Here is a 24,771-nt window from a genome sequence, read left to right on the forward strand (position 1 = left end):
AGAGAAAGCCAAGCCTTCCCTATGCTCAAGTTCCCAGCCCAGGGACCTGTAGCAAGTAGCTAAGATCTGTTTCCTGAGACTCTTTGCTGGTCTATTCCCTACCTAGCCTTATCTCCTGGCCCTTTTCCTCAGACCCTTTGTAGACACTATTGGCCCAGATTTTTTCCCTGGAGAGCCAGTTCTTGACTTTCTATCAATGTTCACTCCAGGACCTTACTCTACCCCTGTAGCTTAGTGTGTCTTCTAAACTTTTACCAAAGCTCTGCTCTTGGGAGAGCACCTTGAACCCTATTATCCCCAAGCTTCCTCCTCCTTTCTGCCTTGAAGCTCTTTATCTTAGCTGCCTGGCTCTTCTCCAGTTGGGCCTCATTCTTAGTTAAGCCTGACGTGCCCTGTAGTTACCACCAACCACCCTGAGCACTCTAGCTCCCCTTAACCCTTTTAGTGTCGGTCTGGACACCTCATCACAGGCTCAATAATTAAAGGTGGCTAATTAATGCCATTCAGAATTAATTATAATATGGGTTTATAGTAAATAAGTCTTGCCAACTTAGCTTCTCAACATGATACTATGAGCCTGGGTGTATGAGCAGGGGAACTTTGCATTGGAAGGTTATTTTAAGCTCAGTATTTATCACAACTGTGGTCACTACTGGAATATAGCTGTGTCCAGTCAGGCATGCTGGACTGGGTGGGGTGGAGGCAGGGAGCCATGGCTCAGGCACTTTTTACTTGCCTTAACAGCCAGCAATGGGAGGAAGGGTATAGAGAGGAGTGGTGGGGACAGGACCTCAGGGGGAAGCAGTGGAGTGGGCTCAGGACCTATGGGAAAGGGTACAGCAGGGATAAGACCTTAGGAGGAAGGGGCAGAGTGGTGCAGCCAGGCCCCACTTTGGGCATGGCTCCCACTGCTAGGAACTTCCAGTGCTCCTGCATCCAGTTCTAGTACCCAACATTTGAGAATGATGTTGATAAAATTGAAGAGGGTTCAGAGTCATAGCACCAGAATGGCTAAAGATGTTGGGGAAACATGCCTTATAGCAATCAACTCTAGGAGCTCAATAACTGTAGCTTTACAAAGGAAGGGTAAGAGTGAATTGCTCTCAGTCTACACAGTTATATAGAGGCCAGAAATTTGGTTCTTCAGTACAGTAATTCCTCATTTAGCACTATAGATACGTTTCTGAAAACGTTCGTACTAAGCAAAAATGTGCTATACGGGGTCAATTTTCCCATTAAAAATCATGGAAAAGGAGGGGGTTGTGTTTCAGGTGGTGGTGGCAAAGTCAATTTTTTGTTGGTGCTGGGTCGTCAGCATCAACATTAGATATCTAGCAACACAAGTCACTGCAGTTTGTTAAAACACAAAGATAAACACGTGAGTGAGTGAGTGAGTGAGTGAGTGAGTGAGTGGAGCGCTGTGACCACGTGTATTCATCCGCTCATGCGTATTACCACTGTTTTCACCAACTTATACTGCCTCACAAAGTAGTCCGCCACTTGATTATTTTCGTGTTATTTTGGGGACGGTCATGTTATTTGAAAAATGTCCCCCCCCAAAAATCGTGCTATTGCAAAAATGTGTTAAACGCGTAATTACTGTATAGCAGAAATAGTACAATGAGATCCACTACCTGGAAGTCAAAGCTAGACAAATTCAGAATACAAATAAGGCATACATTCCTTTAAAAAAAAAAAAAAAACAGTGAAGGTAATGAACCATGGGTACATCTACACAGCAGCATTATTTCAAAATAACTAGCGTTATTCTGAAATAACTTAGTCCACATCTACACAGCAGGCAGTTATTTCAAAATAATGTCAAAATACTGTCAAACTGGAGGACTTCTTACTCTGACTCCTTTAACCCTCATTTTACGAGGAGTAAGGGAAGTCAGAGGAAGAGTGCTCTATTTCGAAATAAGTGCTGTGTAGACACTCCCTATTTTGAAATAAGCTACGCAATTGACGTAGCTCAATTTGCATAGCTTATTTCGAGGTAAGCCCTGCTGTGTAGATGCACCCCATCAGAATAACTTCTTTAGGGTCACAGTGATCACTCCATCACTGACACTTTTTAAATACAAATGTATCCTTGTACTTTGAAATCTATTAAAAAAAGTATAAAAAAAACCCACTCTTGTGCCTGAGCAGTCATTCGTGTTGTGATTTTATATACATGTAAACACTGTGATTTGAGACATGCTTGTCAACCACCAACGGATAAATGGAAAAGTGTTAAATTATAACAAAGCAGTAATGAAGGGAAAGTGGCATTAGAAGGAAACCATCATTAACTGAAAGCACTAGACGTAACATAATGACTTGCTGTGTTCACATTGCTCTACTTGGGAATAACTGCTCAGCCGACAAAAAGTTCACCTTAACGAGCTGTGATATATGTGAATTAGGTTTCCCTATTTCCTAATAGCTTCGACAGGGTAAGCAGGATCATCCCTATCCAGTGCTGGCCAAGAAACCCTCAAGGAAAGCCTAGAGTAGAGCAGGAAGTGGTATATTTGATTAAGTATATTTCCCAGATCTCCCATCTGTAGAGTGCTGTTGGTAGCAGACGTGCTGTCATTTGGGCAAGATGTGGTACAGGGCACATCCACACAGCAGTGTAACACAGGCTTAGACTCAAGACCATCTGGCTTAGGCCACCAAGCCTTCTGGGCCTGTGCTGCAGGACTCTGCAGGGTGGAGGCTGAAGCTGAATCCTGCATATCTCAGACCCAAATTTCATCATTTTGCAGTATGGACATGGCTAGGGCCAGGATCACTAGGCCTGATTCTGAGTGTCCGTCAGCACTCTCTCTCAATCCCATGGGACAGTGGCCTTTCTCCTCCTACGCTGGCCAAGTGATTCCCAAGAAAAGAAAGTAGTTCACTGACTCAAGGGCAGCTGCTGTCTGACTTTCACCCTTCCATTTTATTCTGACCACTGAGATACAAGCAGAGTGAACCTTATTCTTTATAAGTCTCTGGTTCCACACTGGCTATTCATATAGGAAGGATTTCTAATGGATGGCCCACTACAAATTGTATTACAACTCATAGAAAGCGGCATGAATTTGCTGTCCAGTATCTTAGCATCCCCCCCTCTCCTCCAGGAATTCAAAGTGGAGGCCAAGACATGTAAACACCGCTGAAACAAAATTTTCTTTTTTAAACAAGAAACTTGTTCAATGTTAAAAAGATGCACCAGGGTGTAAAAAGTAAGAACTTTATACGGTCTTCTCTTTTAGTGCACCATGCAGTACAAATTGGCAAGGTCACAAATTAATGAGCCTCCTTTAAACAATAAATTGTGTAGAGATATGGTGGGGATTGGAAGAGAAGAACATTAAACGTAGGCCAGAATTATTGGCTGTAGGAAGGCTGTAGGAAGTATGTAGTCTAGAAACGTGCTAGGGGAGGGGGAACAACTGTGTGTTCCTTGACAGTCTATATTATATTTGCATGTAGCCTCCAGGCAGATTGGGGTGGGGAATAAGCAGCCCAGACATGGTTCTTCAGGGTTATTGTCTGGCAGCCTGCCAGATGCTTTATTTACATGCAGATCCGCAGGTACAGCCACTTGCAGTTCCCGTTAGCCAGATTGCTGTTCCTGGCCAATGGGAGCTGAGGGAAGTGATGTCTGCACCACAAGCCAAGGACTCCTATGTCTGCAGTTGGGAAGAGCATTAGGAAGCCTGGGATATGGTGGTTTGATTTGGCTGTGAACTGCTGTGTGAATGCTGGAGCCCAAGTTTCTAGACCCAGCTGCAAAACTGTAAACCTTTGGTCATTAATGAATGCAGATGCTCCAGCTCTGGACTTAAAAAAAAAAAAAAAAAAAATCAGTCGGCAGACTTGAGTCTCACTAACCCTGACACATCCACACAGGCCCCAACTGGTCTGTGTCAGAAATTCCTTTGCATTTTTCACAAGAGCCAGATTTTAGCCAAGGGCAAATTTAAGTGTGAACAATTCCATTCTGCTTTTCTACATTCCATCTACCATTTCAACAGGATATTGTATTCTTTACTTTCTGCCTACATCATACAACACCACTTTGTTCCATCAAATACTTGCAGCATTATACATCAGAAATGACAATTTCAGTAGTGGCAAAGTAATGATTAATTTAGCTCTATTTTTTTCAGCACGTGCACACACAAAGTTTACAGTTTATGGGAGAAGCTTTAAGTTGTCCAAGCATTTTGTTTAAGAAACTGCACAGCGTGTACACACAGAGCTGTACATCATAAAAATAAGTCTTGGTGTGTTATTTGTATTGCACTAGAGTCTCAATTATTTCAGTAATACAGAGTCAGAATAACTTTCCAATTGAACAGACTGAGAATCCTGTGTGTGGTGGATCTGCTGAAACAAGAGTATTTTATGTTGTCATGAAGGATCTGTTGAGATCATGAGCTGGATGAACTTGAGTGCATGTAATTTCAGTCTCTTCTAGTGATAGAAGTGAATGACTTACAGAGGGGTTATTGACACTGCATCTCTTCCCCTAACTTATTTACATGCATCTAAAGACTTTGGGTAGATAACATCGAAATGCTAATCTGAATAGTCCCCACTAAAATTTTCATTTGCATTATTTTTCAGAAACCGTATTGTGCAATCTAATGAGTGAAGGGTAAATAAGATTATCACAACCTCTCAGGATTAGTCAAACAACCTGATTATGTAATCAAATGTATTTCCACCATCAACTGTACAGAAAACCTTTTTGTTTTAATCATTATCCTGTTCTTGTTTCAACAAGGCACCTGTGATAGCAGAAATGGTTGGTCTCCATCTGAGAAAGGAAAGATGGATGCACACAGCTTGTGTCACTACATAAAACAAATGAACACACAGGGCAATTTTAGTATGTCTCAAAAGATAGCCAACCAGTCCTGCTATGTACATGAAAGAGCACTACAGGAAACAGATAAGCTTTGCCCTTTGATTCTGCAATTGGTAAATCATTAGGACCTGGGCAGCAGATGCAGCTGTTTGTAGTGGGTGGATTAAACACACTTGCCACGCCTCCTCTCCTCCCTCCCTTACTATCTGCAAGGAGCGCTCTGACACAAGCTGTGCCTTTGCCTGTTGCTCATCTAGTCTTTCACATACACATGCATTTGCTGCATCTGAATACCAGTCACTGAGTCCCCAGGCAATCAACAACCATGGTAAGTCATGGCTTCGACAGCCAGCCTTTGCTTTGTAAGTGACAGCTATGCTAATTTGGAAAGGCAGAAAGTTTAAACCAGCTGCTCTATTGTAAAAGAGTAGGGAGAAAAGAAAGAACAAAGCTTTATTATTCAGTAATGACTAGCCCAGGCAAACCTATAGGCAGCTACTCCAGTACGTAGTGGGTATTCACCAGTGGGAGTCTCTTTTCAGGGACTGGTGGGAGGGGGGCTTGTTAGGCTTTCCCTTTCTGCAAAAAGGAGTTACAAATATGACTAGTCCCCACTAACACTCCAAAGATACAACTTCCACTGCAATCACTTTATCTTGTGAATCACATCGGTACAGATTTGCAACACTGTTTGGTTCTCTTATATACGGTTCCATTAACTTTTGCATAGAAAACCTTTGCTTCCCCCCTCCCCCCCTCCACAGATGCTTAGGGCCAGAGCTCTGGTACAGCTAAAGCAAGGATGCTACAAGTTGGACTTGTATCTTATTAACAGCTTCAAGGGATCCTAGGGTTAGAACAACAGAAATTGCTGATCAGAGCTAAGGTGAATGGGCAGATATGTGTTGGGGGCCCAGCACTATAAGAGCAGAAGATGCTGTATGTCAGGTTTGAGATGCACTGCTTGGTCATTTGCAGTCCTGCTTGCAGTATATCTACCTCTAGCCAGTAATATTGGCTTCTCACTTCATAATCACCAAGCAAACTCTAAAAGGAAATTACTGGAACTTTTGTTAAGGTTAAAGTTACAAAGACTGATAGTTTCAGTCTGTAACTGGGTTAGTCTGTAACTGAAAAAAATTAAAAAAAACAATGAATGGCATCTTAGAGACTATGTGGCATCTTAGAGACTAACAATAAGGTAGATGGTATTGTGAGCTTTTGTGGGCACAACCCTCTTCTTTAGATGAACAGAGTTAAGGGGTCCAGGATACAAAAACAGCAGAGCAAGAGAGGGGATGGGGAGGGAAAGAGAAGGAAAAAATGGGGGAAAATATTGTCAATTAGAGTGTCCAGGCTAAATATATTGTGTGCAAATCTGCTGCGTTTCAGACAGGAACAAACAATATGGCTGCTGGGAACTCCAGCAAAACATTTTAAGATTTATTAAATTTGCTGTAATGGGAAACATGTTTTAACAAACAAGAGCATGTGGAAGGCATTAGCTGGCAATTGTGACGAAGCAGCAGTCCACTGTGGCCAGAATTCAGGACAGAAAAACTAGGACACTTCTAATACTGTGAAGAGAGCAGAGGAGCTTGCATAGAAGCATTTGGGTTTAGAGAACTCAGGCAGCTTTGGTAATTGGGAGGAGGGCAAGTTTGCTCACCTGTCAGGAGAAGAGAGAGCCAGAGGCTTGAGAAGCTAAAGATGACTAGGGCCTACAAAAGCCTCTACCTTCTTATAGCATGTTCTAGCCTTGATGAGAGAGTCTGGCTTTACCATTTTGCCCCTTTACTCAACCGTGCCATGGCACCTCATCCTGACTTTGAGCAACTCAAACATATATTTGTGTTTGCAGTAGCCCAACTGCAAAGTTAGGATTTAGAAAATCTCATAGCATCATCATACCCTCAATTCAATAGGCAAGTAAAGCTTAGTGCAGAAGCAGCTGGGCCCAAGGTCACAGGTGGAAGATGGAGGGAATACCATACAAAGAACTGTCAGGCTGGCATGCCTTGTCTATACTTATGCAGAGATTGATCTTCCAGGGTTCGATTTAGCATGTCTATTAAGGACCCACTAAAATGAATGCTGAGGGCAGCCCCGTCGACCCCAGTACTCCACAGGGTCACAAGGAGTAAGGGAAGTCAATGGGAGAGTTTCTCCTGACCTCTCACAGTGGGGCTGTCCCAGAAATTCAATTCAAGTTATGCTGACTCCAGCTACACAATTCTTATAGTTGGAGTTGAGTCACATGTATCAATTTTTTCCCCAGTGCAGACCGGGTCTAGTAGACCATGGGAAAATCAGCCATCCGGTTGGAACGTTGTTGATTTCAGCAGTCAGCTTGAACATATGTGCAGCACTGAGGACCTGTCATCCTAGAGACACCCACAGTGTATTTTATAGCCATGCAGTGTGTTACAACAGCTGCCGTTTTGTAAGAGACAGTTGCAGGGGGGGGAGGGGCGGAGTACAGGTGAGGAGACCATAGCTGTTATGTTCTCCTATTAAAGGGGAAAGTACACCTGTCCTCTGCTTAGTCATCACTAGCTTATCTTGCTTTCATCACAGTCCCTCCCCACTGTAATGCTTGCACAGAAGTCTGACGCACTTCCACAGTGACAGTGTGGCTAGACTATTAACCAGTTCGCAGCTGTTCAGGCATTTCTGGCCATTTTATAGCAAACAAAGAGCAAAGCAATAGAAATAGCAGAGCCAGACTCCAGCCAGACTTCTCTTCCTCTGCTCTTGCAAGGCAGATTGAGCCTGGAGCACTAACCTCTAGATTACCAGGCAGCCAGAAAGGTTATTTCAACACTGAAATGTTAAGTGATTCTCCCCTGCACACCCAGCCCCTGCCTCACACACACACAACACATACCATATGCTGTATGTTTGTAACAGCTATTCCCTTCTAGCTAGTGTCTCTGCAGCACAGGAGAAAGTGTCTGGTTCTGATGGCGTTATGGTAAGTCAGCTTCCATCCCCACTTTATTCTGGTTGCTAAGATACGTAGAATAAGCTTATCTAGAGATCACACAAAGGGCAATGGCTGAGGTTTTGCTGTGCTGAGCAGTGTTTACGCTGCATTTTCAATAAATAAAAAATCTCTGCCTCGGATCACACAACAAAGCAGCTGGATGGGGGACAGGGCTGAAGTCAGTAATAGAAACAGGGATACCATTAAAAGTAATGCTTCTGCAAGGGAAGTGGCAGGCTGGGCAGAGAATGGTGCTTATAATTAGGTTGCTGGCAGGCCGGCACAAGGAATCTTTTCTCAAAATGCACTTTTAATGAATCTCGCATATTATATACCTGAAGTTCTGAAATAAATTCAATAGTGTCACATTTAACCTATTGTTTCATCTTACACTTTCTCCAGTACAGTTTCTCTGTAGCCCATTGGGTGTTACTAGCGACAGCATAGGCACACTTACCTGTATATCATCATTACTGAATTACTAGGTACATTTATGAGAAATCCTGATGTAGCAGAAAAACATAGTGTGCCTTTGTCTACATGCATAACACACCTCCATCATAATCATCCAGGAATCCACCCCTGCAATGAGCCCCGGTGCCAACTCTGCCCACACATCTATACCAGCGATTTTAACACGAGACCCAATGACATCAGCCACCAAATCAAAGGCTCATTTAACTGCACATCCACAAATGTAATCTACACCATCAAATGCCAGCAATGCCCCACTGCAATGTATATTGGCCAAACTGGACAATCTCTATGAGAAAGAATTAATGGACACAAATCAGATATCTGAAAAGACAACATACAAAAACCTGTTGGAGAACATTTTAATCTTCCTGGACACTTATTAATGGATTCCAAGTTGCTGTTTTGTTTCAGAGCAATTCCACAAGCCACATACACAGAGAACGATTGGAACTTAACTTCATTCATAAATTTAATTCTTATGCAAATGGTCTGAACCAGGATATAGGATGGCTCACACACTATCTTCCACCTTTTAATGACTTAACCAATGAACCAAACAATGGAGGTGCTAAGGCAGGCATGTCCAAAGTCCGGCCCGCGGGCCAATTGCGGCCCGTGTTCCGGTTTAATACGGCCCCACAGGTAATTTGGCAATATCTATCTTTTATGGCCCCCAACGAATCCATATGTATTGAGATGAATACATTGTAAAATCTCAGTTAATGTCAGTTGGTCTAAATCAGTTATAAATATATTTGGACACAACATGTATACTTGGTGTTATGTTCCTGTTCATATTTTTTGAACTTAAAAGTTGACAGACAACCTTTATTACCAATAATATGTAATGTACTTTACAATGTTCCTGACATATATTTCAGCTTCCTGTTTTGTTTTTTTTTCATCTGGCCTTCAGATATGAAAGGCAGAGTGATTTAACACCTGTTTAGATTTGTCATCCATGTGACGAAATGAAAAGTATGCCGTTTGCAATAAACTTTGCATAAAATAGTTAATTTGCGTTTAATTTTAATGGTTCAAAGAATGTCAGGCAAAATGGTCGGCCCTCACGCATGTTCACTTCATCAAATCTGGCCCTCTTTGAAAAAAGTTTGGACACCCCTGTGCTAAGGGTTCTTCCAGCCTCTTGTAACTATTTGAACTATCTACTCGCTGTCTCCCTTTTTCGTCTTCTCCCCTTTTTCCTCCCCCTGCCTTCTTCCCTTATTTATTCTTGAATCTGGACGTATTATACTCTGGTTATCTGAAGAAGTGGGTTTTATCCATGAAAGCTCATACCACCATCTACATGTTTTGTTAGTCTAATAGCACCTTAAAGACTATTTGTTGTTTAAGTTTTTCTTGCATAATTATAGCCCAGCGAGCTTAAAAGTGGGCATACAAGTAGTTTTCATACTTATGGAGCACACAAAAACAGAAACCCACACTAGAGAAACAGTAGCTGCTCAGTGCCTTTGGGGCTCTGCATCCCCTCAAACTATTGGAGCCAGAGAAAACCATCATTCTATTTCTTTGTACAGATGATTCACAAAATAAATACTAGTGTAACTACCCAACGATTAAGGAGGACAGAGGGGAGTTACCTCTGCTCAAGCAAATGTCAACAGCCTTGGTCGTCTTGGTCTAGTCTTCTCCTTTTTCCTCTCCTAGGCAGGAAAAGCCCACCAGCTAAGCACTGAGGAGAGGGAGCAGCTGTTGCCAAACCTGAAAGCGGTAGGGTGGAATGAGGTGGAAGGGAGAGATGCCATCTTCAAAGAATTCCATTTCAAGGACTTCAATCGGGTACAGACATGGACTCTTTCATCCCATACTGCAAGTGGTCTGCATTTCAGTTCAGGCATCCCAACAAGGAAGTTTGTGTTTATTTTATTTAAATTGTTTCCCTCTATTCATAGATGGTTTAGACTGGGAGGGATCCTTCTCCTCTGCTCTGAATGCTTGCATAACAGGCCATAGAATCTCCCCCAGTAATTCCTGCACCCCATTCATAAGCTTCTTCTGATTGAGCTATAGCATCGATTATTGAAGCATTCAACTGATCAACCAGGCAATGATTGGTTTTTGCAGAAATTTCCACACAAACAGGTGGTCAATTGTGGAAATCCTAAGCATAGGCAAGTTTTGTGTTTGCCTGGATTCCCAAAAAGGAAAGGAAGTTAATTATTTATGGTTGACACATTCTTGATGAAATTATGAGCCACCACTAGCTAACTCACAGCTAACTTGTATTTTTTTCATCCTGGAAAGGCATTTGGGTTCATGACCAGAGTAGCTTTGCAGGCAGAAAAACTGGACCACCACCCCGAATGGTTCAACGTTTACAGCAAGGTAAAGGATGGAAGCAAGCAATTAGATCTCATAACATAGATGGTACTTCAGGTTTAACAACATGAAGTCTTGTTTCTGCTGTCCTACCTATTAGAGTTTTTATGGGTATTATTGAGGAAAAAGTAATGGAAATACTTTCACTACTTCAGATAGACAACCATTTATAATGTTGGGAGAAGCTTAGAATATGGCTGTTCCTTCCACCAACTGCAGGTTGTTTTTTTTTATTTTCTTAGGTTCACATTATCCTGAGCACACATGAGTGTGCTGGCTTATCTGAGCGGGATATCAATTTGGCCAGTTTCATAGAGCAAGTTGCAGCTTCTCTGGCTTGAACAAGGCTGGAAGTACATAAGCCTGAATTGACTGAACAGCTACCATCTCCTCTTTCATTCTTAAAACTTAACACATTTGCTAGTTCCAAAGCAGTTACTGATCCAGCAGAAGATGATACTATGCCCAGCTCTACTTCCACCACAGCTCAAAGTTTCCACGGGAATGAGCTATGTTAGCGTAAATATACTTTCTACTTACCAGTCACCAGGAGGAAAGCTGCCTCTTTTAAATGGTTTGCTTCCACTTTTGGTACAGTGACCACCGTGTAAAATTACTTGACCTCTAGCACTTTTGGCATATATGGCATTTAGCAGAAGAGAACAGTATTGCTTAACTGTCTGTGCATGCAGTTGGAGTTTATTTTTACTTGCTTCCAACTTTACAATTATGCTGTTTTGTCCATGGCAAAGCTTATGTTGCCTGGTCTCTTCTGTTAGCAGACCAGTATCTGTGATGTGCAGTTTGGTTACATTTGTAAGCTTTGTTCAAATAGTATTATATCAGGTTTGTGGGGTTACCTGTGTTGTAACTGGCCATAATACAGAGATGGGAGCCAAGAAAGTCTGCTGAAAATATCTAATGTTTACAATAAAGTTCTCATAATATACAAGTTGTCAATTTGAAGGGATCATTCATTGTGTAGTTTTGATTGAACTATGAATGACTTTGCGTAGTTTTTTCAATTTATTTTCTCTTCCCATTCCCCTATCTACTCCACAAATCTCCATGTCATTGCATAAATACCTTCTGGAGAAACTGCATATGCTTTTACACATTAGTACCTCAAGGTGGAATGGCACTACAAAAACAAACAAACCAAGAAATAACAAGGTCTAGAAGGAGGATATCTCCAGCGAAATGGAGCTGATAAAACCAGTAGTAAAAAACACCAAATAATTCTTAACAGGGAAAGGTGTCCTTGGGTAAGAGGGATTGAAGAGTCAGTATTCAAGATTATACTGGAGGTGTGGCAGGCCAGTGGATCTCAATTTTTCTGGGCTACTGGACCCCCAAGTTTCACCTCACTTAAAAACTACTTGCTCACTAAATCAGACATAGAAATACAGAAGTGTCACAGCACACTATTATTGAAAAAGTGCTTACTTTCTCATTTGTACCATACAATTATAAAATACATAAATTGGAATAAATACATTTCAATATAGAGTATATGGATATAAACAAATCACTGTATGAAATTTTAGTTTGTACAGGCAGTCCCCGGGTTACGTACAAGATAGGGACTGTAGGTTTGTTCTTAAGTTGAATCTGTATGTAAGTCGGAACTGGCTCCAGATTCAGCCGCTGAATATTTGTCTAACCTCAGAATTCAACAGCTCCTTATTACAATCTCCCCTTAATACCACATTTAAAAAAAAAAAAAAAAAAAAAAGAGTCAGTTGGTGCCCTAATCTGGGCAGCAGAAAGAAAAGCAGATGAAAAGCTGTAATTCACATTAATTAACAGGAAACCACACTAATATATAGTCTAGATCACTACTCCTGACTTGTGCATCAACACTGAAAAGATACCATTCCTTACAAAAGCAGAGCTGGATCATCAAGGATGCAGGCTAGTAGTTCAGAAAACCTTTCTTAAATAAAACACAAACACAGTGGGCTTGGATAATTAAGTGAACCACTTTAATACAAAATGAGCCCTCCACTACAGCATTTTTAAACAGTAATAAGCTAGAATGAATGTTACAGAATATCACCACCAGAGCAAATCCTGCCCTTCAAGCCCCTTAAAAGCAATGGGTATATTTTTAATGTGTGCAATAGTCTCATTATATGCATTTTAATCTTTTTGAAAGCATCAAAGCACAGATGGATTCAATGGCTCAGTATCCACTGCACCCTCTCACTGTACACAGGAGAGTGACCTTTATTTATCAAATGGAAGACTAACATCTGCGAGCAGCTACTTTCCTTGTGAGCACTTCATATGTACATTAATTCCTCTCTACACTGAAAGAATGCCCATGTTTAAAACTTGGTTTGAAAAACTCTTACAGAAAGGTAGAATTTGATATTTTGGGAACCTCCTTGTCCCTAAAAAGTACCATCAAGTTTCAGATTATAACCAACTCAGAAGATTTTAAAACCCAGTACATAATGTATTAAGTCCCCCATTTTTCTAAAAACAGTATGCATGATGAATCAGATACAGATTCTATATTAAATGACAAAGGCAAATAAAGACTGCCTATTAGTAAAATACAGTATCCAGAACAGACTACATTTACAATATTGATCAAATGTACATAAAACAATCAAAAAGAGTCACAGTCATTAACAGTATGTGAAACACAGAATGGAGTAGAGAGAGAGAGAGAGAGAGAGAGAGAGAGAGAGAGAGAAATACCTCTTCAAATACATTTAAAAAGTGTGAATTGCAACACTGATCTGTTAGTCCCATGTAATTCCTGGGAAAGAGAACGAGGAGAATTGGGAAGGATTTTTTTTAAAACCATGTTTCTGTTTTTTTAGGTCTGGGTTGGAAGTCAGACATCAAAACTGCTGGCTACTTAGATGACCCTCTTTCCAAAGCACAATATACTATGAAATGGAGTGATCCTCAGATGGAAGGATGCTAATAGACATATTAGGTCCAATACATATTGACTAAGTCAGCAAGATAAAAATGAAGTATCCAGCAATTTGAATGAAATGTTTCAAGAAGAGGGCCTAAAAGAATTCTGACTAGGCACATGCCTGCCATATCTTACTGATATCTATAAGTAGCGTAATCTGAATAGATTCAGAGTACAGAATGGTAGATGTATATTAAAAAAGGTATCCTTGCCCACAGACTTTGAACCCAACATTAAATTTGTGTTAGCAATGCCTAGTAAGTCACTTTCATTTGCACAGCTACCACACAAGTGTGCACTTCAGACATGTTGAGCCACTCTGGAGCATTTTGTATGCAAGCAAATCTAGTACTGAGGTTGAGGGGGCCTCCTTTAAGATTTTCAGCACCTCTACCCCCAGAAAGCACTGCATAGTGCAACCAACTCTTGTGAGAGCTATTTGCATTTGAAGTAGCTAGTAGTATGCAGAAACGGATCAAAAGAATGAGTAGTAGAAAATGCATTCCACCCTAATTATAAAGCTCTGCAGGGGTAACCCCAGCACTGATTAGCATAAAAAACTTTTCTTGTTTGTTTAGGGGACTGCAACCATTTTACAAGCCTACTCAATGCATAACAGACAAAATTATGCCAAAAAAGTAGGCACGGTGGAACTCATTTTTAAGAGACTCCTTCCTTTCTTCTTCCTCCATAGAACCTTACCTTTAATATTAATTAGATGCCATCATACCACCTCACCCTCAGCACTGTATCAACACCTTTATAAACAATGAAAACACTAGGCTCAATAGGACTATTACATTGAGGGTGGAGTGTACTGTACCTGAGTCCAATTTGCCACGGTGCTTATTTTCAATAGAGTACCATAATGAAATGACCATAGCAACATCACAGTCAGTAGCTGATCCATCAGACACTTCCTAGAGTCTAAGGAAAAGCTGGAGCGGGGTCAAGGCACAATGGTGAATGCCCTTTGAAAATGTGCCTTAAAAGAGACAGTGCAAAGAGCAGATAGAAACCATTTCTTTCTTTTACAAAAGTCACCACTTCATACTAAAGATGGTGTAAAAAAAGTTAACTTTGGTGCCATATGTTTGCACATAAATCCCCAGCCATTACACAGAGCAGGGCTCAACTGACTTCACTGCAGCATTTTAGGATAGTGCAAAATCTTCAAGTTACATACAATGAAATAATCAGTTCTCTCTCCTCCAGAGTTGTGCAAGATACAATAGCATTATGGGTGGTAATGTAAAAGTTCTAGAAAAAGAGGCAGGAAAGCAATGAGACTGTATAAGAGAGGTTCTTGAGGAGTACCTTCAGACTTTTTCCCCTATTCTAACAATTTGGTTTAAAACACATTTTGTTTTTATATTGCAATTTTTGCAAAGCCCAGGAAGAATTGCTTACATTAACAATTCCATCCAAAGAAATCGCTAACTATAAACTGAGAACTGTACCTAACTGGATCTCCACATGTAGACAATTCAAAGACTGGACTGGTAAATCAATAAAAGAAAGATAATCATGTACAGAGTTAGCATTGTATAATCCCATTAAACAACTTGTTAAATGCAGTTTCCTAGAGTAGTTAGCAGTACAGTTGGAGTCTCTAAATACTACACTGTGTTCAGTTCACTTCTGTCTCCAAATTCTGAGGCTGCTACAGTGCCTCTGTTTCAGATAACTACAGAGAATCCAGATCCTAGTGGAGCATTCACTAAATAAAGGATCCACAGCTTTTCTCCCAGAAAAAGAAATAGTACAGAATAAACAGAGGCAAAATACCTGAGGAGTTAGGAGGTTGTGGAACGGGCACTCAATTGCCAGAAAAATGCCATTCCATCCAAGACTTTTAGGACTAGTCTTAGCAGCTAAGGTGATAAAATAGAACAATTAAAACGAAACCAACAATTGAGAATGGCAAAGACAGTGGAAATTACTCAAAAGTTGATTTCAGGAAGTAGAGGGATAAGAAAGAGAGGGGAGGAAAGCTCTGTAGACAAAACTGCCACTAGACCTGCATTTGCAGGATCAAGACAGTCGCTTAGTGTAATCTCTTCTCTCCAGGAACACCACCCCCAGAGCTGTCTGGTTAAGTACCAGTTACTACATTCAAGGGTGTCCAGGAGAACCATTCATGTGTTTGTCACTAGAAGGGATGTCTGTGCAATAGAGGCAGTCCAAATATGCATGAGAAATCTCTGCTACCATGTTCCTGTCTGGGATGGATTGCGCCATTCCATAGATGGCACCCTATGATTTAAAAAAAAAAAAGAAGAAGAAGAAGAAAAACGTATTACACAGGAGAACTTCATCCCAACAGGGATGTGTGAATTTAGAGATTTAAATCACACTTGTTGTCCACGGTCTCCTTACCATGCCAGTAGTCTTGGCTTTAGGGTCCTTCATGATCTCTGAGACACAGTCTCGGACATCCGTCAAGAATTGTTCTGCAATCCCAGCTTGTGTGTGCAACAGCGTAATGCAGAGATGAATGCTGCAGGCAAAGGTGAGAGGAAAGATAAGCTATTTCACAATAGAAAGGGCAGAAAACTATTTGTTACTCTGAAAACCTAAGGATGAGGGTTTAAGTCACACCGTTCTTCCGATTGAGGAGTTGAGACCCCTTTGAAAACTTAAGGAATGTGTTGGATTCAACCAGGCGTTCTAAGGAATAATCAGGTTGATTTTCAAAAAGTGAAAGCATCTCACGCACTGCTCTCACCCATTTAAATACAATAAATCCAGGGAAAATACAAATTCACAGCAGTGTTTCCCAAACTTTTGAAGGCCGGGACTTTCTTCCGCCACAGAAATGACAGTCACACTCCCTCTGCAGCTTCACCACATGTTAAAGACGCACATAACTTAATACATGACATCCCACCTTTCTTTCACATCCTCCCCCTCAACGCACACACATACTCCCCCCTCTGAATTAGCATCTCTTGAAACGAATTAGGGCAGTTCCCACCTTAAAGCTATTGTTTAAGCAGCTCTATGAACTCCCTTTACTTTACCCTCACGTTTTGAAGGTTTTCTTTGCCACCACTGCACATTCTTTTAAAAATTGCAAAATGAGACTCTGAAGAACATATGAGAGCTCCGTCCTCACCTCCCCCACAGGTGCCACTTCACATGCCCCACCCTTTGGGAAATACCTAGTTCTAGCAGATTGTTGTATGTGATCTACTCCTAACAAGCTCCCTCAAATGCTCTGTAATTAGTGTGCATTTTCACTAACCTTGTGTTAAGCTAACATATTAGCTAACATGAGATAGAATACTAGCAAAGAAAGAAGTTTGTGGTTTTCACACATTAGCAGGCAGAAGTAAAGAGTTAAAGTTTACCTTTATCTAACTCATGTTCGAGCTATGAACTGCCTTGTCTTTCTTAGGATTTTAATTGCCATGCTTTGATGATCAGTGAAGACAAAGGCCAAATACATGTCGTTAACAGACGTGCATAACCAATTCTTGATAAAGAAAGAGTAAACAGGCCACACAAAGTAATTTTTTTTTTAAAGTCGAGATATGCAAATAGGCCAAATACAGTAAACTAAATGAGAGTATTATAGAAATTTACAAAGCTTGCAACTTTCTGGGCTTCCAAGAAAACTCTGGGATGCCAGCATAATTTAGATTACCTTCTAGTTTTGCACTGCAATGTTCCCCCCTCTCCCAGTGTTGTGTGGGTGACATGGTTGTGCCTGTTTTTTTCTTAACACATTTTAGAAATCAGTTTTCAGAGATGCTTGGCTAAGGACCACAGACAACTACAATCTCCTGAAAATCAGAGATCTAGAGAGAGACAGTCCACGGGTATAGACATACATACAAGTGACCGATTTCAGGAACTCTGAAATTCTAATTCAGACAGCTATTGACACAGTAGCCTTGGGAGTCATATAACCCTCCATCTGTAAAGCGAGGATGCTACTTACCTATTTCCTGCATAGGAATGTTGGGAGGACGAGTGTTCCCGCTAATCTTTTCCATTCATACACAGTATAAATTTTGTTAGTGCACATGCTTCAGTGCATATATCAGGAGAAACACAAACCTAGCTGTGTGGACGGTCTGCTAATCAGCTGAGTGCCAATGGAATCTTTCCTGAGCAGCCTTAGGAATGCATAGCTTCCAGAGAATATTGGTCGGAACCCCAAAGTGGGTCATGGCCCCATTGTAATGGGGTCAGCAGGAGCAGCATTAGACTTCCTGAAATCCAGGGCTGAAGCTAAAGCCCATGCTCCATCCCCACCCAGCATGAAAGGGCTCTGGCCCCCTCTCCCTCACACCAGGGGTAGCAGGGCTCATGCTTTGACCCTCTATCCCCAGCATCCTATACAAATTTTACTGTCAGTAGGGGGTTGTATGGCAATAAGGCTTGAGAACCTCTCATCTAAATTAATAATTCCCTTTTGGCAGTCAACTTACCTTGATGGGAACTGCAGGATATTTAAGTTCCATCCTCTCATGCTTAACAAATTGGACAGCCGATAGATGTCAAACATGTCTGATCCGATAGAGATGACAGACACCTCAGGTTTCCCAAAGATTAGGATGTTATCAATTTTCCGCAACCTTGAAACAGGTAGAAGCGATTTATTTTTTCAACAGAAAGACAACTGTGTTGTGGGCCTCCTCAGGTCCAAAAGGAGGGAAATTCCACAGCTCTAGAGCCATTGAGTGAAAGATACAGACAGTCCCCTTGGCACCACAATCCCTTGGGAATGGGTGTCAGTTCAGAGAGTCAGTATGTAACTAGAGCCCCTCCCCTCAGGCCAGAATCCTCTCCTGCACCCATGCTCCCTCCTGGACTCTACACCCCAAGCCTCTGCCCCAGATCACAACCCCCTCCTTCACCCAAACTCCCTCTTAGACCCCACACTGCCTCCTGCACCCCAGTCTCCTATCCCAAACTCCCTTCTGCACCAAGCTTCTGTCCCAGACCCAAACCCCCTCGGTAGAAACGTGGCCCTTAACTACTTGCCAAAAGTTAAGGGAATTTGCGATAGGTTCTATGTGCAAGGTCCAGAAGGGGTCAAAAGGAAAGACAAAAATAAGGCCAAAAACATACTCTGATTCAATGAACCGCGCTGTACTAATGATCCTCTTAGTAGCCTCAACATAACCGTCTTCTCCCATGTACATCATGGTTGCCCAGCAAGCTGCGATGATGCCACCAGGCCTGGAGCCAGCCATGGTGGGGGAGGCATAGATGCCCCCTTGCCAATCAGGTGCAACAAAGAACTGATAGTGTCTGTACTTCTTGTCACTGTACAATATCACTGAAGAGCCTTTTGGTGCATAGCCATACTGCAAGAGACACACACAATGACAGGCCAAGCATTAAATTGACAAAGGATATGCATGAGCATGTACACAGGCAAAAGACAAATTGAAGGTCACATTAAATAAGCATTGTTTACATTCACATTTACTCTCTCATGTCCTGAAGTATCCAAATACAGAAATCATTCATTTTAAAACTGCTTCCCCCATGCCTTTCAGGACATCAATGCTACTTTATGGTACAGAGGGGGCACCAGAAAGATTTTGCCAAGCTTTGGCCATTATCTAATCACTTAGGCTGCTTGGGCAGAAATGCCCAATTATAGCAGGAAGGAAGCAACTTATATTCCGAAGCATGATGTTGTATTTTCCCCTTATTTAGTACACAGCTGTACTATTATGGGGTCATAAAATTGTCCATTCTAATTCTACGTGTTCAACTTATAAGATGAGAAGATAAATATACAAAAATACATATATCTAGTACCTATAATTAGTGTATTTGAGAGGACAGAGTTCAAAAATCCAGCTTCAATACAAAATGCACAGAACATAACGCTATACACAGCCTCAAAAACAATTCTAACATCATAATCAAAGAGGCTGACAAAGGGAACACTGTAGTCATCAAGAACAGATCAGATTATGAACAGGAGGCGACCAGACCACTCACCAACACCAGATTCTACAAGCCTCTCTCCTGTGATCCCACTAAAGAGTACTATAAAAACCTGAAACTACTCATGAAGCTCCCTAATGCTGCTCAGGACCAAATTTACACTAATCTCCCCCCATTCCCAACCAGGAGTTTTCTATCTGCTACCTAAGATACACAAACCTGGAAATCCCAGATGACCCATCATCTCAAGCATTGGCACACTTACAACAGGATTATCTGGCTATATTGACTCTCTCCTCAGACCCCATGCTACCACAGCACTCCTAGCTATCTTCGAGACACCACTGATTTCCTGAGGAAACTACAAAACATCAGTAATCTTCTTGAAAACACCATCCTGGCCACCATGGATGTAGAAGCTCTTTATACCAACATTCCACATGAAACCAGATTACAGGCTATCAGGAACACCATCCCCAATGACACCACTGCACACCTGGTTACAGAGCTTTGTGACTTTGTCCTCACCCACAACTACTTCTGATTCAGAAACAATTTGTATCTTCAAGTCAGTGGCACAGTCATGGGCACTCACATGGCACCACAACATGCCAACGTTTTTATGGCTGACCTTGAATGCTTCCTCAGCTCTCGCCCCCTAGCATCTTTACTCTACTTGCACTACACTGATGACATCATCATATGGACCCATGGGAAAGAGACCCTTGAAGAATTTCACAGGGACTTCAACAACTTCCGCCCCAGCATCAATCTCCACCTGGATCAGTCCACACGAGAGAGCCACTTCTTTGACACTACAGTACAAAACGACGGACAAATTTCTACCACCCTATACTGGAAACTTACCGACTGCTACACTTACCTTCATGCTTCCATCCCAGACATATTTCTCAATCTATTGTATACAGCCAAGTCCCAAGATACAAATGGATTTGCTCTAATCCCACACAGAGAGACAAACACCTACCGGATCTATACAGAGCATTCATAAAACTGAAATACCCACTCGGAGAAGTGAAAAAACAGATCGATAGAGCCAAAAAAGTAGCCAGACATGAATTACTTCAAGACAGGAGAAAAAGAGAAAACAACAGAATTCCACTTATCTACAGTCCACAACTTAAACCCTTCCAATGCATTATCAACAATTTACAATCTATCCTGGAAAATGACCCCTCACTCTCAGAGGCTTTGGGGGAAAGGCCAGTCCTCACTTACAGACAACCCCCTCACTTCAAACAAATTCTTTCCAATAACCAAGCCACACACCTCCATCATAATCATCCAGAAACCCACCTCTGCAATAAGCCCCAGTGCCAACTCTGCCTACACATCTAAACAAACGATTTCATCACTGGACCCAACCACATCAGCCACCAAATCAGAGGCTCATTTAACTGCACATCCACTAATGTGATTGATGCCCTTAAATGACAACAATGCACCACGGACATGTATACTGGCCAAACTGGACCGTCTCTACGGGAAAGACTTAATGGACACAAATCAGATATCCAAAAAGACAATACCCAAAAACCTGTTGGAGAACACTTTAATATACCTGGACACTCATTAATGGATCTCTAAGTCGCTGTTTTGTTTCAGGCCAATTTCACAAGCCAAATACACACACAGAGAAGGATTTGAACTTAACTTCATTTACAAGTTTAATTCTTATGCAAATGGTCTGAACCAGGAAATAGGATGGCTCGCACACTATCTTACACCTTTTGATGACTTAACCAACCAACCAAACAATGGAGCCTGTTGTAACTATTTGAACCATCTACTTATCTGTCTCTATTTTTTTCTCCTTTCCCTTCCCCTCGCCCCCCTTATTTATTCCTGGATCTGAACTTCTAATACTCCATTCATTTGAAGAGGTAGGTTGCGCCACGAAAGCTCATACCATCATCTACATGTTTTGTTAGTCTTAAAGGTTCTACTCATCTATTTGTTGTTTTTTAAGTTTTTACAAAATGCACAGAATGATAAAATACGATATAAAGCAGAGTTTATTTTCTCCCCCCCCCACCTCTCCCCAAATTGGACTGCCCTTTATTTTCATTAAAGGTTTCTTTTTGTATTAAAAACAGGGCTGAAAAAGGGAGCTAAACCACACTTCTTGTACCCATTATGAAGCACATCTTTTCTGAACAGCAGCAGTGAATCTGCAATGTTCTTCTTGTTTGGAACCTAGGTTTATAACAAAAAGGAGACATTTAAATACCTATTGTTGCAATACAGTACAATTGAGCCACTCCCAGGCAGAAAAATGTTACTCCAGACACCTAAAAAAGCCCACCAACCCCCAATAATGCCAGCAAGAATATAAAATCTGAGCATACGAAAGTGCTCATTCTGTGCACTGGCAGTTCTCATAGCCACATGCAATTCTATTTCTGTTGTGTATCTGTCAAATCTTGCACTTAGCAGCTCAAGTCCAGTGGAGTGCAATGGAAGTAATACAAAGTAAATTAGGGACGCTAAAGACAGTATGACATTAGAACTCTTCCTTGAAAGTCCATTATGACAGGTATATCTACTCCACTTGAAACAAAGACAGTCTCTTACAATGTTCTGCAATGTCATTTACTTAGACAGATGCTCCCAACTGCTTCCCTTTCTCACCTTGTGGGTATCTGCAGAAATGCTAGTCACACCTTCCACACGGAAGTCAAATGGACACTGTAGCGGAAATCCTGCCTTCTCCATGAAAGCAATGAGGAAGCCACCCAGACAGGCATCCACATGGAAGGGGATTCTATACTTCAGTGCCAGCTGAACCCAGACAAGAAGTTTTAGTTAGTTACTCAAGTAACTAAACCAGAGGTACATTTAATAGCGTTCTTGGGAGATCCACATTAATTTTGCATTTCACATTTAAGACAGTGTTTGGGAACTCCAAAGAGGTCTAAAAAGCATCACTGCGTCAATTCTGGAGTACTTGGTGGGGATCCAGAAGACCTGGCTGATTATATGATGTAGTCCAGGGAAAGGCAATAATTTATTTTCAAAAATTTTTGAAGTGGCCCCGGGCTGCACAGGAAGGGGCAGGGCCTCAAACGGAAGGAGTGGGTCCAGGCTGCTTCCGGGCTTCCCCACCCTCGGACCATAAACTTTGTGACCATAAACTCTGATTGGTCTGGGGGGAGGAGAACGGCAGGACCTCTGTGGGCTGGATCAACCCACTTGGCAGGCCGAATCCGGCCCGCAGAGGCCCTTTTGCCCACTCCTGATGTAGTCTCTTCTTGCTTCTAGGCATAAAAAAAATGCATTAAGACACTGTTTAAAATGTATTACTGTCCTGGGACATAGCATGACTTGAATGGGAATAAGTGCCCTTGATACACTATCTCCTACAGTAGATCGCATCTTAAAAGTCTGAGTCCCCATGATTTGTTGCATAAAAAAAAAAGTATCTAATGGTCTTTCTTCCCACCACCCTACTTATGAACCTACTTGAAAGGAATTTCTAAACCCCTGATATTCTCTCAAGTAGTTTTCTAACCATGCTTGTTTAAATGAAACCATTTCTCCTCCAACACCCCACTCCACTCCAGCTCTCCCCAGACTTGACCCTGCAGTGAAGTCTAGTGCCTGATAATTACGAAACAGACTATTACAAAAAGCATCTTCAGCAATAGAAGACGGAAGATAAGAGACTGGAAGTCTATTCTGCTTTTGAGGACAGAAGCATGCATTTAAAATTTGCTATTTTGCAAGAATCCTCATCAGCACGACATATCATTGTATGAAACAGCTCACATTTTAAATAGCTGATTCTACAACAATATCCAGTTGTCATTTCAAATGCTTAAATGCTGCATTCTTCAGACAACTTTTAAATTAATATGTAATAAATTATACCCAAATCTGACAATGCTATACTACCCACCCTCCCCAACTGCTTTCCAACCTCATTGCTGATTAGCAGCTGTATCTGCTTCAAAAGAGCAGCTATGTTTCCACTAGCTTGTTCTTCCTTCTTCATTCAGCAACGCCTCAATTCTGCATTCACATCATTTTCTACAAAGAAAGCAGTTGCCCAGGATATTCAAATGTTATTTAATTCATCTTCCCTTGCAACCTTACATTTCAAGGGAACACTACCTTTGCCACTTCCTCAATTGGGTCTATAACTCCATGGGGGAACTGGGGAGCCGAACAGACCAGCATTGCAGTGTTCTTAGAAATAGCCCTTCTCATTGCCTGAAGATTTAAAGAGAGAAGATAAAAATATGCCATTTTCTAATTTCCACCCTCCCCAAAATGCTATTAGATGCTATTAGATTTAAGATAAACCCATGAACAGAGCTTATAAAGTGTATAGGAGGGCCTTTGTGCCTAGGCAATAGGTAAGTGGTCTGCCTTCTGAAGAACTATAAATTACTGTAACTCTGTTACCATAGCAGTCTGTATTCTGTGTCTTCCCTTTTATAGCTGTTGTAATGAAGTAGCACACTCCTCACTTATTGAAGGAGTGCTGTTTACAGGCATAAGAGATCAATTAAGTCATTTAACCCACACCCAGCAAATGTAAGAGCATATCCCAGGTTTTCTAGTATTTTGTCTGAAACCCAGTTAAGTGTGCTTCTGCCTAGACTCAAAGATATATTCAATTCTCAATTAATATGTGAAATCAAAGGAACAGTTTAGATCTAAATTGCTGACAGCATGGCCTAATGTAAACTGCAAAAACAATTATTTTTGCTGCAGTTTTATTTGGTCTTTATGATAATCAGTGTTCATCACTACTATCCCTACCTATCAACCCATCTCTGAAGCAAAAAACTGATTTCAGGAACATTACTGAAAGTTTTCCACAGAAGAGGTGTTTAGTGCCAAGAGCTATACCTGAACATCCACTTGCATAGTCTTGGTCAATGGTATGTGCACAATCTTCAACCCAAAATAATGAGCTGCTTTATCAAATGCTGCATGAACACTCACTGGAACCAGTCTGAAAAGGAAAGGCCATACTTCAACCATGGAATGTTTAGGTTGCATCTGAATATCTATACAGGTATACATCAAAATTCATACATCAGGCATTTTAAAACCTTATTCCTGGCAGGCAGGATTGTCAGCCTAATGGCATGATTTAAAGAAAAAAAAATCAGGAATTATGGGCCAAAGACTATTTTGACCACATAGGGCTTGTGCTTTTCTGAATTAAAAAATACACACTATTCCACCATTCAGCTCAAATTGTAAAGACACATTTAGAGGAAACTG

The 24,771-nt window shown here is 41.3% G+C and overlaps 2 protein-coding genes across 3 annotated transcripts in view; one reads left to right on the forward strand and one right to left on the reverse strand.

Annotated features, from left to right (window-relative positions):
- Positions 1 to 5,041: 5,041 nt before the first annotated feature.
- Positions 5,042 to 13,862, forward strand: PCBD1 (pterin-4 alpha-carbinolamine dehydratase 1). Of its 2 annotated transcripts, none has more exons than XM_075934966.1 (4): positions 5,042 to 5,180; positions 9,987 to 10,118; positions 10,584 to 10,664; positions 13,493 to 13,862. In XM_075934966.1, exons 1-4 carry the CDS (start codon positions 5,178 to 5,180, stop codon positions 13,532 to 13,534), a joined length of 258 nt encoding a protein of 85 aa, XP_075791081.1. In that variant the 5' UTR covers positions 5,042 to 5,177; the 3' UTR covers positions 13,535 to 13,862. The 2 variants fall into 2 exon arrangements, with proteins under 2 accessions (XP_075791081.1, XP_006111945.1); XM_006111883.4 differs by lacking the exon at positions 13,493 to 13,862 and adding an exon at positions 10,901 to 11,612.
- SGPL1 (sphingosine-1-phosphate lyase 1) overlaps positions 12,622 to 24,771 on the reverse strand; it is a 44,794-nt gene continuing 32,644 nt past the window's right edge. The window contains exons 8-14 of the mRNA XM_075934965.2: positions 24,391 to 24,496; positions 23,647 to 23,745; positions 22,165 to 22,314; positions 18,679 to 18,917; positions 18,036 to 18,182; positions 15,976 to 16,096; positions 12,622 to 15,852 (exon numbers count right to left, since the gene is read on the reverse strand). Coding sequence (XP_075791080.1) covers positions 15,712 to 15,852; positions 15,976 to 16,096; positions 18,036 to 18,182; positions 18,679 to 18,917; positions 22,165 to 22,314; positions 23,647 to 23,745; positions 24,391 to 24,496 — 1,003 coding nt within the window. The 3' untranslated portion in view covers positions 12,622 to 15,711. The remainder of the gene's footprint in view (positions 15,853 to 15,975; positions 16,097 to 18,035; positions 18,183 to 18,678; positions 18,918 to 22,164; positions 22,315 to 23,646; positions 23,746 to 24,390; positions 24,497 to 24,771) is intronic.

The sequence above is a fragment of the Pelodiscus sinensis genome, chromosome 8, assembly GCF_052426305.1.
Source record: "Pelodiscus sinensis isolate ZL-2025 chromosome 8, ASM5242630v1, whole genome shotgun sequence".
In the NCBI taxonomy this organism is placed as follows: Eukaryota; Metazoa; Chordata; order Testudines; family Trionychidae; genus Pelodiscus; species Pelodiscus sinensis.